The sequence below is a fragment of the Sphaerodactylus townsendi genome, linkage group LG03 (assembly GCF_021028975.2).
Source record: "Sphaerodactylus townsendi isolate TG3544 linkage group LG03, MPM_Stown_v2.3, whole genome shotgun sequence".
Taxonomy (NCBI): domain Eukaryota; kingdom Metazoa; phylum Chordata; class Lepidosauria; order Squamata; family Sphaerodactylidae; genus Sphaerodactylus; species Sphaerodactylus townsendi.
In genome coordinates this window covers 168,448,870-168,461,508 of record NC_059427.1, presented here as the reverse complement: position 1 = coordinate 168,461,508, position 12,639 = coordinate 168,448,870, and the positions used below count along the sequence as shown (strand labels likewise).

At 46.5% G+C, this 12,639-nt stretch overlaps 1 protein-coding gene across 1 annotated transcript in view; it reads right to left on the bottom strand.

The window, feature by feature from the left end:
- Positions 1-12,639, bottom strand: part of NCKAP1L (NCK associated protein 1 like) — a 640,546-nt gene that overhangs the window by 24,179 nt on the left and 603,728 nt on the right. Inside the window, exon 27 of the mRNA XM_048487583.1 lies at positions 8,976-9,092. Coding sequence (XP_048343540.1) covers positions 8,976-9,092 — 117 coding nt within the window. The remainder of the gene's footprint in view (positions 1-8,975; positions 9,093-12,639) is intronic.

The window sequence follows — 12,639 nt, the reverse complement described above, 5'->3', positions numbered from 1 at the left end:
ATTTTATGGGATGGAGCCTGTGTATTTATATTTGTATGATTGCTCCTATTGATGTTCAGATAGTGTTGTTCACTGCCCGGAGACCTTCGGGGATCGGGCGGTATATAAATTTAAGAAATAAAATAAATAAATAAATCTGTCAGGGAGCTAACATATACTACAACATATACTAAGACCCTGACCTGTTTGTGCAAAACTGTCAATTCAAAATCAGCTTACATCATATACTTTTTAGGCAATATTTAAGGATCCCACAATAACCAGTAAATGTATTCCTGGCCCGCATATTATAATGGGAAAGCCAAAAGTACCATGTTCTGCTTAAAGCTTTTCTCTAAATAATGAGGGGTGCAGAGAGAGATAACTGTTGTTCAAGTTGCCAGGCTGTGCAGTTCTATGCAGATTTACTCCCAAACAAGCCCATTGAAATCCATGGGCTTAGATTGGAGTAACTGCATAGGATAGTATTGTTAGGAGAGGGGGGAGAAGTAATCAGCTACAGCAAGGAAACTTTCAGAAATATTGAACTTTTGCTGGGAGTTATCAAGTCACAATTGACTTATGACAATCCCATGAGATTTTCAAGGCAAGAGATGTTCAAATGGGGTTTGCCATTGCCTGCCTCTGTGTAGCAACCCTGGACTTCCTCAGTGGTCTCCTATCTAAGTACTAACCAGGGCTGACTCTGTATAGCTTCCATGATCTGATGAGATTGGGCTAACTTGGCCTATCCGTATCAGTTGGACTACTAAACTTGGTGGAATGAAAAAAGACTTCATAGCTAGTAAAATTTGGATCTAGGACCTATTCTACAATGACAGCTAGCCCCTAGCTTTTCTCAGTTTATATTACATATGTAATACACATAAAACCCAGATTTTAACACACATCACTTTGGTGCTTCATCTTCCAGAGGAAATTAAGCTTGAAAAAAAGATCCTTCCATTTTCTCCTGTGATTGGAACAGCAGGATTCTGTGCACTCTATTAATCTGTAACAGCTCCGAAATCACAATATTGTTACCGGAAGCACATTTAAAACTAACTCTCAAAGCTATATATATAGCTTATATATATAAAAACAGGCATGAAAATGCACTGTTAATGACAGTGTGTAACAGACTTCTCTCTGTGATACACCTCTGAAGATGCCAGCCACAGATGCAGGCAAAACATTAGGAACAAGATCTACCAGACCACGGCCACGCAGCCCGGAAAACCCACCACAACCAATGACTGGTAAAATTTCTGAAAGCAGGCAAGACTGGTGAGTGGCTAAGTATGACATCCAGTGGACAGGAAGCGGGGATTCACTGATCTGTACAAGTTACCCATCCACACAGGCACAAACACAAGTACTAGTATACATCATTGAAGGCTGGCAAAGAATGTAGGTACCCTGGGTCAGAATCCTGGACTTCTCCCCCTTTTTTTAAAAAAAAAAACAGTGCAGGGGTGTGTGAGATACTATCTGAGCATGTTAAAATCCCTAGCCTAACCTGCAAAAGGGAGTATCACTTTGGCTTCTACAACCTCTAGTGCTGGGTCTGAAAGAAGCCCCTATATAATGCTTCCACGTGGCTCTTTTTAAATAATATTTTTATTAATTTTCTCAAATATAGTTTAAAAACAGATAAGAAAATATAAAAAGAGGAAAAAGAAAATATAGTTACCCATGAACTATACAGGTAGAATTACAAGACTACTATCGTTTAGAAAGAACATTATATAGTTTTAAAATGCATTACTTTCTAACCTTTAGTTCCAAAACAACAATAAGTATCTAGTAAGCAGTGATTTATCTCTTAATCAATAACAAATTAATATTCCTGCTGTTGTTATTATTCTTAACATCATCGATTCAGCCTCATATAAGAAATACAGTTCCCATTTCTCATCAAACTCTTGCTTTGACCGTCTGTTTACAAGACTTGTTAATCTGGCCACCGTAGCAGATTCTCAAACTTTATGCCTCCACCTGTTACCATTTAACATATGCCAGCAAAATGCCTTCCATGATCAGAGCATAACAGGCCTAGTGTCTATAGCACACTGCCAAGTTTACGGCATGCCTCATCAATCATGGATGGCCTCAGCCTCCGACTTCTTATCCAGGTTGGCTCTGTGCTCCACTGGTTTGGAGCGTTTTATGGCTTTTTCAGCCGTGGGCTCGGAGGAAGCCTGGACAGGAGCTGAAGATTGGAGGACAATGAAGATGGAGCCACGAGTGAGGCGAGAGAGGGGGGTTTGGTCAAAGCCTCTCCATGGAGCCCTTCAGGAGCCAGCAATTTCTCCCATAAGGAGGCCTTCACAGCCAGGGACTTAGGAGGGCACAGAAATGGCAAGTAGAGGGGATGTGGCCTTCCCCAAGGCACAGCAGGCAGTCCTCATGGCTGTCATTTTTGGCCATTTTGGCTCCACAAGTGGAGCAGTTTTTAAAAAGGGCCTCTCCTTTTCCAGTCATGACAAGAAGAAAGAGGTTTTATCTCAAAAAGACACTGCAGAAACAGCGAAGAAGCAGAGCACGGCAGCTTGCTTGTTCTTTCTGCGGCAGCAGTAGAAGAACTGAGGGGAATGCTCCTCCTCCCCCTATCATGCCATCTTTCAGAAGGGAAAGCACCAGGAGGCTCTGGATGGAAGGGGGAAAAGAACTCTAGAAGCTTCTAGACAGGGGTCTGCAACCTGCGGCTCTCCAGATGTTCATGGACTACAATTCCCATCAGCCCCTGCCAGCATGGCCAATTTGTCGTGCTGACAGGGGCTGATGGGAATTGTAGTTCATGAACATCTGGAGAGCCGCAGGTTGCAGACCCCTGTTCTAGACTGTTTATCTCCACAGGAGCTTACTATTCAGACACCGTGGCTGGCTTGGGTAGGACTGCGCAGAAGGCCACAAAGAGGTAAAATGGATTTACCAACATCAATCCAGAACCAAGGGGTTGCCAGCTCTGCATTAGGAAACACCTGGAGATTTGGGGGTAGAGTCTAAGGCAGTGATGGAGAACCTATGGCACAAGTGCCAGAGGTAGTACTCAGAGCCCTCTCTGTGGGCACACACACACAGAGTTCATCATGTGGAGGGCGGAAAATCACCCCCACACACACACACACACACATCTAGGCTTGCCTCAGCCGCTCGGCACAACGCCCCACGGCGAGCATGGAGGATTTGGCTGGCAGGCCTGGTGCCTGTGCTCCGGGTGGCTGATGCCCAAGGGGGGCGGGCCGAAGAGGCGGAGATGATAGAGAGGGGCAGAGCGGTGCGTGTGAGACTTGCTGGAGGCTAGAGCAGGCTGGCCCCTGCTTGAGCGGGTGGGGCGGAGGCAGAGGGGTGGAGGCAGAAGGGTGGAGGCACTAGAGCAGCGCAGGGCAGAGCGGCGGGTACACGCAGGACCAAAACCTCAGCATTCAGGTCAAATTGCCGTGTTGGCACTTTGCGATAAATAAGTGGGTTTTGAGTTGCCATTTGGGCACTCGGTCTCGAACAGGTTCGCCATCACTGGTTTAAGGAGCGGCTTTAATGGGATAATAACCTACAGCCCACCTTCTAAAGTGGCTATTTGCTCCAAGTGAATGGATTTCTGTCGCCTGGCAACCAGTTGTAATCGCAGGAGATCTCCAGCTACCACCTGGAAGCTGGCAATCCTAGCCCACCCCCATATTTCCAGGAATTGCCAAGTAGATGGGCCCCTCCTCCTCAGGAACTACGAATCCTATCAATATTAAATTTTGCTACAGTACAGCAGCACCCTTTCCTGGCGCACTGCTAGTGTAAGGAGGCACCAGATACACATGGCAATGGGCATGGAAGTAAGCCTCTATCTGTGATCTGCAGTGGCAAATTTGCTGGTGGTCCCTGGCCCCTCAATGATGCTACTAGCTTCTACCTGGGCCAGGGTTTTTACTGCCCTGGCCCCTGCCTGGTGGAACACTCTCCCTCCAGCCATCAGGGCCCTGCAGGACCTTGGACAGTTCCGCAGGGCTTGTAAAACGGAGTTATTTCATCAGGTTTTGGAGGGGTGGGGCTGGTCGCTGACCGTCTCCCCCACCATCCCCCTCATACCATCATAACTGGCTGATGCGGTATTGCGCCTAGTCCCCTCCTAGGGGGATAGGTTTCCTCGAGTCACCATCTGATGTTAGGTTTTCTGTTTTGTTCTGATGCTGAATTTAATTATTTTGGTTTTAATTATTCTATTATAATTATATTTAAATGGTTTTATCTTCTGTACACCACCCAGAGCCCTTTGGAGGTGGGCAGTGTAACAAATAAATAAGTGAGTGAGTGAGTGAGTGAGTGAGTGAGTGGGTGAGTGAGTGGGTGAGTGAGTGAGCGAGCGAGCAAGGATCCAGGGTGTAGATTCAGATATGGAAGTCGCCCCTTCCCATCAGGTCCCAATAAAATTGTTTCAATTTCAATGCTTTCCCATGATCAGGGGCAGAAGACAAGTTTTGCCCCCATAAGAACACCACCCGACGCGATAGTTTACTAAGCATCATAGAACCATAGAGTTGGAAGGGGCTATGCAGGCCATCTAGTCCAACCCCCTGCTCAATGCAGCATCAGCCCAGCCCTAGAGCATCCCTGACAAATATTTGTCCAGGCTTGAAGACTGCCAGTGAGGGGGAGCTCACCACTTCCCTAGGCAGCTGATCCCACTGCTGAATTATTTTTACTCCAAACATTTTTTTCCTAATGTCCAGCTGGTGCCTTTCTGCCCACAATTTATACCCACTGTTGTGAATTTCTATTCTTTGCTGCCAACGGGAACAGCTCCCTGCCCTCTTCTTAAGTGGCGCAGGAGCAGCAGTGGCGTAGGAGGTTAAGAGCTCGCGTATCTAATCTGGAGGAACCGGGTTTGATTCCCAGCTCTGCCACCTGAGCTGTGGAGGCTTATCTGGGGAATTCAGATTAGCCTGTACACTCCCACACATGTCAGCTGGGTGACCTTGGGCTAGTCACAGCTTCTCGGAGCTCTCTCAGCCCCACCTACCTCACAGGGTGTTTGTTGTGAGGGGGGAAGAGCAAGGATATTGTAAGCCCCTTTGAGTCTCCTGCAGGAGAGAAAGGGGGGGATATAAATCCAAACTCTTCTTCTTCTTCTTCTAAATGACAGCCTTTCCGTTCATTTATATGGGAGAAAACAGCAGACTGACCTCAAGGATGCACAATTAGTGGGAAGGTTAAAACCTTCCTGAGGACCCCAGTCATTCAAAATTAAAAACTGTATTCATGACCCCCCCCCGCCCCCCCGCCCTTACTTGCATTTCCTCCTCCTAGTTGCAGTTTCTGGAAGCCAAACTAGATGTCATAACACCCACGGGTCTGACTCAGGTATACCAATGCCATTTTAGAGATGAACTTGATTGCCCCCCCCCCCCCCGTCCAACATTTTTTCCAGTGCTAAAACAACCATGATAAGGAAACAAGATTGCCTGGTCCCACCTTACCATAGTAACAATAAGTGGGCAGATGCAACAGGCAACTTAATTAAACAAAAACTGCAACGAAAGGCTTACTGGCAATAGTCTTAAAAGGACAGTGCGACTCAGGGCGAACGAAGGTAGCTAACCTACAAAGTCTCCTCCCTAAGTGGGAAGTTTACAATCATGTTATCACACAGTAAAAATTGAAAGGCACATAAAGATGTGTTCACAATAATCATACATAAGGAGAGTTAATAGTAGTATCAATAAACATAAATTTATAATGCCAAAACACTCAAATAAACTGACAGGCCTTTTATTGCCTTAACACAGGAATCTCTATCATGAACACAAAGTTTCAGAAGCTTTTTCCTCTGAGCAGGATAAGTTCTTCTGCTATGTGAGTCAATTCAATTAACCTTTATTGGCATAATAACACAATAGCAGGATACAATAAAACCCTTTACGCACATTTGTCGATGACAAACATAAAAATTTTCCTACCGGCTCCAGAATTTCCTTGCAATCACCATTCAAAAGGAATATAATTATTTGGTTATCAGCATGCTCTTCAAGACCCATCAGTAGGGGTTCTAAATATTAGCTCCTGTGCCTGTCGTAAAGGGGGCAATACAATAGAACATGAAGAACCGGCTCTTCACACCCAGTTCCACAGGAACACGTTCTTTCATGATGGGAAATTCCCAAGCCCCTTCCCTCCCTAAGAGAAGAGGGTAACACATTACAACTGGCCAGGGTCAAGACTCTGCGCCTTCTGGCCTCGATTAAAACATGGAAATAGCTAGCAACAGTTAAGTTGGTAAGGGAAATTCCCAAATAGAGGGGAGAACCAAACTTGTCAGCTTCCTTCAACAAGGAGAGGAATTCTTCTTGGAAAAGTATTTTTTTGATGGCAAGATAAATTTCTAGTTTTGTTATCAAAACACTGTGAGTCAATAACGCTGAGAACACAAAATTTCACAGTTTCAACTGAACTGTATAAGCTCTTCTACTCTTTGAGCTAATTGTTCTAATATACAAATACATATATACAGATAATATTAATAAACAAAATGTTTTAAATGCAGCTTGAATAGCAAACAACGAATCCACTGCTGGCTCAAAGAACATAGTCAGGAATGGTTGTTGTGGGTTTTCTGGGCTGTATGGCTGTGGTCCGGTAGATCTTGTTCCTAAGGTTTCACCTGCATCTGTGGCTGGCACCTTCAGAGGTGTATCACAGAGAGAAGTGCTCTGTGATATACCTCTGAAGATGGCAGCCACTGATGCAGGCGAAACGTTAGGAACAAGATCTACCAGACCATGGCCACACAGCTCGAAAAACCCACAACAACCAGTTGAATCCGGCCATGAAAGCCTTCAACAATATACAGTCTGGGTTGACCAAAATCCAGTGTACTCTGGTCTTGAAACTTCCAATTGGCCTGGGATTATCCTAAAGTACCAGTACTCTTCAAAATGATATCAAATGCCTTCCAGAGATGCAAATTTCTTTGGGGACAGCTTGCTCAGTTAAACTTCAATTCAGCTGGAGTCCCCCAGAGGACTCAAGGTGAATTGAATACACTGCTAGTTCAGAGAATATAGTCTGGGCTAACCAGCATCCAGTGTACTCTAGTCTCAAGACTGAACCCCTCCAATTGGCCTAGGGTTATCCTTGCAGTACTAATACTCTTCAAAACTATATCAAACATCCTCCAGGGGATGCAGATTTCTCTGGGGACTGAGGTTAACCGAGCAAGCTTTGTCCTAAGAAATCTGCAGGAATTTATCTCTGTGGTCTTTTTTCTTTTCTTTTCTTTTTTTGCCATCAAGTCACAGCTGACTTATAGTGACCCCAGTAGGGTTTTCAGAGCAAGATATGTTTGGAGGTGGTTTGCCATTGCCTGCCTCTGCATCACACCCCGGTATTCCTTGGAGGTCTCTTATCCAAATACCTTGCCAGGGTTGGACCTCAAAGACACCCAGCAAGCTTCTATGACAGGAGTGGGGATTTGAACATGGGTTTCCCAGATCCCAGTCTGACACCATAACCATTACACCACACAGTCTGTCTCTGTCTCTGTGTCTCTGTTTGTGTGCGTGTGCGTGCGTGCGTTCGTGCATTTGCTCTGGCGATGTCTTCATTCCAGGAGATCTTGAGGCCCCACCTGGAGGTTAACAACTCTTTTTGAAATGGATTCTGCTTACATTTTCCTCACTGTTGAACCAGTAAAACAGAAGAGACAGATTCTCGTTGCTTTTTATATATGAGTTTACTAACTATAAGGGAGGGTTACATGGAGATCCTGGTACCTATCTGCTGTCTCGTGGTGGTACTGGTGGTGGTGTGCTCAAACAAAGAAACAGAGTTAAATGTATTGTCGAAGGCTTTCACGGCCGGAATCACTTGGGTGCTGTGTGGTTTCCGGGCTGTATGGCCGTGTTCTAGCAGCATTCTCTCCTGACGTTTCGCCTGCATCTGTGGCTGGCATCTTCAGAGGATCATGTATGGCTGTGTTCTAGCAGCATTCTCTCCTGACGTTTCGCCTGCATCTGTGGCTGGCATCTTCAGAGGATCATGTATGGCTGTGTTCTAGCAGCATTCTCTCCTGACGTTTCGCCTGTGGCTGGCATCTTCAGAGGATCATGTATGGCTGTGTTCTAGCAGCATTCTCTCCTGACGTTTCGCCTGCATCTGTGGCTGGCATCTTCAGAGGATCATGTATGGCTGTGTTCTAGCAGCATTCTCTCCTGACGTTTCGCCTGCATCTGTGGCTGGCATCTTCAGAGGATCATGTATGGCTGTGTTCTAGCAGCATTCTCTCCTGACGTTTCGCCTGCATCTGTGGCTGGCATCTTCAGAGGATCATGTATGGCTGTGTTCTAGCAGCATTCTCTCCTGACGTTTCGCCTGCATCTGTGGCTGGCATCTTCAGAGGATCATGTATGGCTGTGTTCTAGCAGCATTCTCTCCTGACGTTTCGCCTGCATCTGTGGCTGGCATCTTCAGAGGGCCGTGTTCTAGCAGCATTCTCTCCTGACGTTTCGCCTGCATCTGTGGCTGGCATCTTCAGAGGATCATGTATGGCTGTGTTCTAGCAGCATTCTCTCCTGACGTTTCGCCTGCATCTGTGGCTGGCATCTTCAGAGGATCTGAAGATGCCAGCCACAGATCTGGCAATCGAATCTTCGCTACATTACGCGACCATTAACTCCGGAAGCTCACACAGCACCCAAACAGAGTTAACTTTATAACTTCAGATATATATGCTCACTAACATGAAAGCAACGGCTGACTGACCAATCGCTAATCAATAGATCAGGTCTTAAACAGTGACTTCCGCAACTTGTTTACATATGAACAGTTAACCCTTTTATGACTGAGTTGTGACAGACGCTTGCAAACTCCCAGCACACAGCCTGCAGCGACTATGACTAACATTTGCAGGCAGGTCTGTTTTTCAGAGGATGCATGCATGCCTGACAAATAGATCAGCGAGGCAGGCTTGGGAGGCAAAAACTGAAAGGTGGCGTCTTGTGTCTTACCATCGATCTCGGAGGCATAGACAGAGGAAGGGTCGTTGGCGAGGAGCGGCAGAGACACGGCTACAAAGACCAGCAGCAGACAAGCAACCTTATATTCCTCCTCGGGGGATGAGCCGTCTGTCAAGGAGGCAAAAGGAATGATGTACAGTGAAAGATCTCGGTAATAAGCTGGATTTATGCTCTCAGTTCCTCTCCCCACCTTGGTTGGCTCAGCAGCCTTGCTAAAAATGTGAGGGGGAGTTTTAAAAAGTAGTGGTGGCTGTGACAGACCGATAAATTATCTGATGGATGAAACCAGCAGGCTGAACAGAACTGACACCACTCAGCTCCGCTTGAATCAACATGGTTGCCTTGGAAAAAAAGAAAAGAAAGTTCGCTGCTGGTGTCCACGAGAGAAAGGGGCCCAAAGAGTCAGCATTCCTGTCAGGTCTTCCTGCTGCTGGGACTCTGGGCTACTCATCTAAAGACCCCAAAGTGAAGGGCATTACTTGATGGAAGTGAAGGACTGTATGATGTCTCTTTGTCTCAGACTTCAGAGGGGGACTACAGAGAGATAGACAGGTCAGGACCCAGAGTATCATTTCTCTCTACTGCTCCAGTACTGTCCCTTGGATGTGTGAATTGCTATTTGCAGGAAAGCTTCCTTCCTTCTGGCTGATATCTTCTCCCTCTACACCAGAGCCAGCATGGTGTAGTGGTTAAGAGCAGGTGGATTATAATGTGGAGAACTAGGTTTGATCCCCCACTCCTCCACCGGAGTGTCAAAGGTTTATCTGGTGAACCAGATGTGTTTCCACACTCCTGCATTCCTGCTGGGTGACCTTGGACTAGTCACAGTTCTTCAGAACTCTCTCAGCCCCACCTGCCTCACAAGGTGTCTGTTGTGGGGAGAGGAAGGGAAAGGAGCTTGTAAGCCACCTTGAGCCTCCTTACAGGAGAGAAAGATGGGGTATAAATCCATACTACTACTAATACTACTACAACTATTCTTCTTCTTCTTCTTCTTCTTCTTCTTCTTCTTCTCCTTCTTCTCCTCCTCTTCCTCCACCTCCTCCTCCTCCTCCTCCTCCTCCTTCCTTTTCCATCTTTCCATCAAGACAGCAAGGAGGGCTCTCCTGTATCTCCACCCATCCTAGTAAGGTGGTTACCTTAGAATGCTATCTCTACACTATCCTGTCTAGAAAGGAATTCCTTATTATAATGGACTCATATTCATTCACTAAGATAAAGGAGACTGTGTGTGTACTTCTATTTCCTGAGCAGCATAGACAAACACACACACACACACATACAATCCTGTTGTGTCAGATATATAGGCAATTAGTACACACCACGTACATGTTAACAAGCTCTCCCAAGTACATGTTTATGAACAACACACTCTCTCAGTTTAGTTTATGAACAACTCACTTCCCCCTGCACCTCTGAACCAAATAGGCCCGGGTCAGGACCCCACTGCCCCTTGATGGGAGCTCCGACTTATGGGGTGGAGACTCCTGGGAAAAGGGGACAGCAGATCTCGTGCAGACATTGGGAAGGTGGCCAACCGAGTAGGGAACGAAAAGTTGCTGGGCTGAACATCGCCAAAGGAAGCAAGGCGGAAAGAAAAGAGACCAGACCTCTGAGAGGTGGACTGGAGTGTGGGGGGAAATAAGCCCTTCGCACAGTGGGGAACTTGCAGCATGTAGGACAGTGATGGCGAACCTTTTTGAGACCGAGGGCCCAAACTGCAACCCCAAACCCACTTATTTATCGCAAAGCGCCAACACGGCAATTTAACCTGAATACTGAGGTCTTAGTTTAGAAAAAAAACGGTTGGCTCCGAGGCGTGCGTTACTCGGGAGTAAGCTTGGGGGTAGTTGGTGGCTTTGCTTTGAAGCAACCGTGCATCTCTTCCAATGGGTGAATCAAAACCCTAGGAGGGTTTACTCAGAAGCAAGCCCCATTGCCAGCAACCGAGCTTACTCCCAGGTAAAGGACTGCGCTTTAGTTCTTCCCATGAAAATCAGTAGGGCTTAACAGTACTTAACAGGGTTACCTACACTGCTTCCCCAAAACTAGATCTTAGGTTTAATGCTAATAATCAAGCCCAGCGGCCAGGCCAGCCTAGATGGGGGGGGGGGGGGGCACTCTGTTTGTGCGTGCCCACAGAGAGGGCTCTGAGTGCCACCTCTGGCACCCGTGCCATAGGTTCGCCACCACTGATCTAGGATATAGCTCAAGCAGGTACGCAGGTTTTAAGGAAGAAAGGCAAGTCCTTGTATAACCAGTTTATTTGGGATTATTTGCTTGATAACCTTGGGCCAGTCACACACTCTCACAGAATAAAACAGAGGACAGGAGAATGATGCATGCCACCTTGGGGCCCCACAGGGAGAAAGATGGGTACAAATGCAGTAAAAACAAATAAACAAAACAGTAACGACAGAGAACAAAATCCAGATCCGATTAGAAAAACTCAGCAGGGGTTGAAGGGTTAAACCCGCTCTTTCCCTTTCCACCTGCCCTGACCCCAAACATGGACCAGCACTTGCAATTTCGCTTTTTTTTGGTCAGAATATTTGGCATTCCTAGCAATTCTTCCAGTAAGCCCCTTGCAGGAGTAAGATAGCTGCATTTACTTGGTTGTTTCTCTTAATGCAGGCACTGGCGTAATGCCCATTGGGCAAGGTGGGCAGCTGCCCAGGGCATCACCTTGTGGGGGGCATCAAAATGCTGGGTTCGTTTTTGGGTATTTTAGTGGTTTTCCATTTTTGGCCTGCAGGGGGCGCAGTTTTTAGGCGTATTGCAGCGTATCATCAGGAGACTGTCCTTATGCTACTCCCCAAGTTTGGTGAGGTTTGGAAACAATGGGGGATGGGGACCCCCTTTGGGAGTCCATAACTTTGGACTCCTTGAACCAAACCTCACCAAACTTGGGGAGTAGCATAAGGACAGTCTCCTGATGATATGCTGAAATTTTGGTGCTGATATGTCTAAAAATGCATCCCCTGCAGGCACCAATGTCCTGGTGCAAAAAAATGTTGGTCATGGTGGAGTGGCCGCCCATGGGGGGGAGGGGGGGCGGCATCCAACTCAGGTTTTGCCCAGGGCTACAGTTTGCCCAGGGCTGCCTCGTTACACCCCTGAATGCAGGGCAGGTGAGCTGCTAATACGTTAATTGGTGGTCACCTTCCTTTTTGCACATAAAGGTGTAGTTTTCGATGCTTCTTACTCTGCCCTCTTTACCTTATTCTCCTGCTGCTCTTTTCTCCTTATGCTGCGTTGTTGATCCTGTTTTGCTGTTTGCTACTATGTAAGCACATTTGCTTGTTGAAGCATTATTGCACATGATTATTTTTGCCTTCCTCTTTCTGCTGTAAAAAATTTGTAGCCTAATTTTTATAACCAGACTCCTAATAAAGGAGAATTCCTTTTTAAAAACTCTGTTGCATTTTTACCCTGCTAAGAACTGGGTAACTTCAGTTCTTCTATCGTTTGGATTATGCGTTACACATCCTCAGTGCACGCCAGTTCTGGAGGGAGGCTATGAAAAGAGGCTGACGCTGGTTCCCCGTTCCCTATTCGCAAATCCAACGACAAATATTAAGGACACTTGAAAAGCCCTGCATGCCAAAATACCATCACGTACTGTGAAATCCCGCATTCTGGAGTCCCTGCCCTG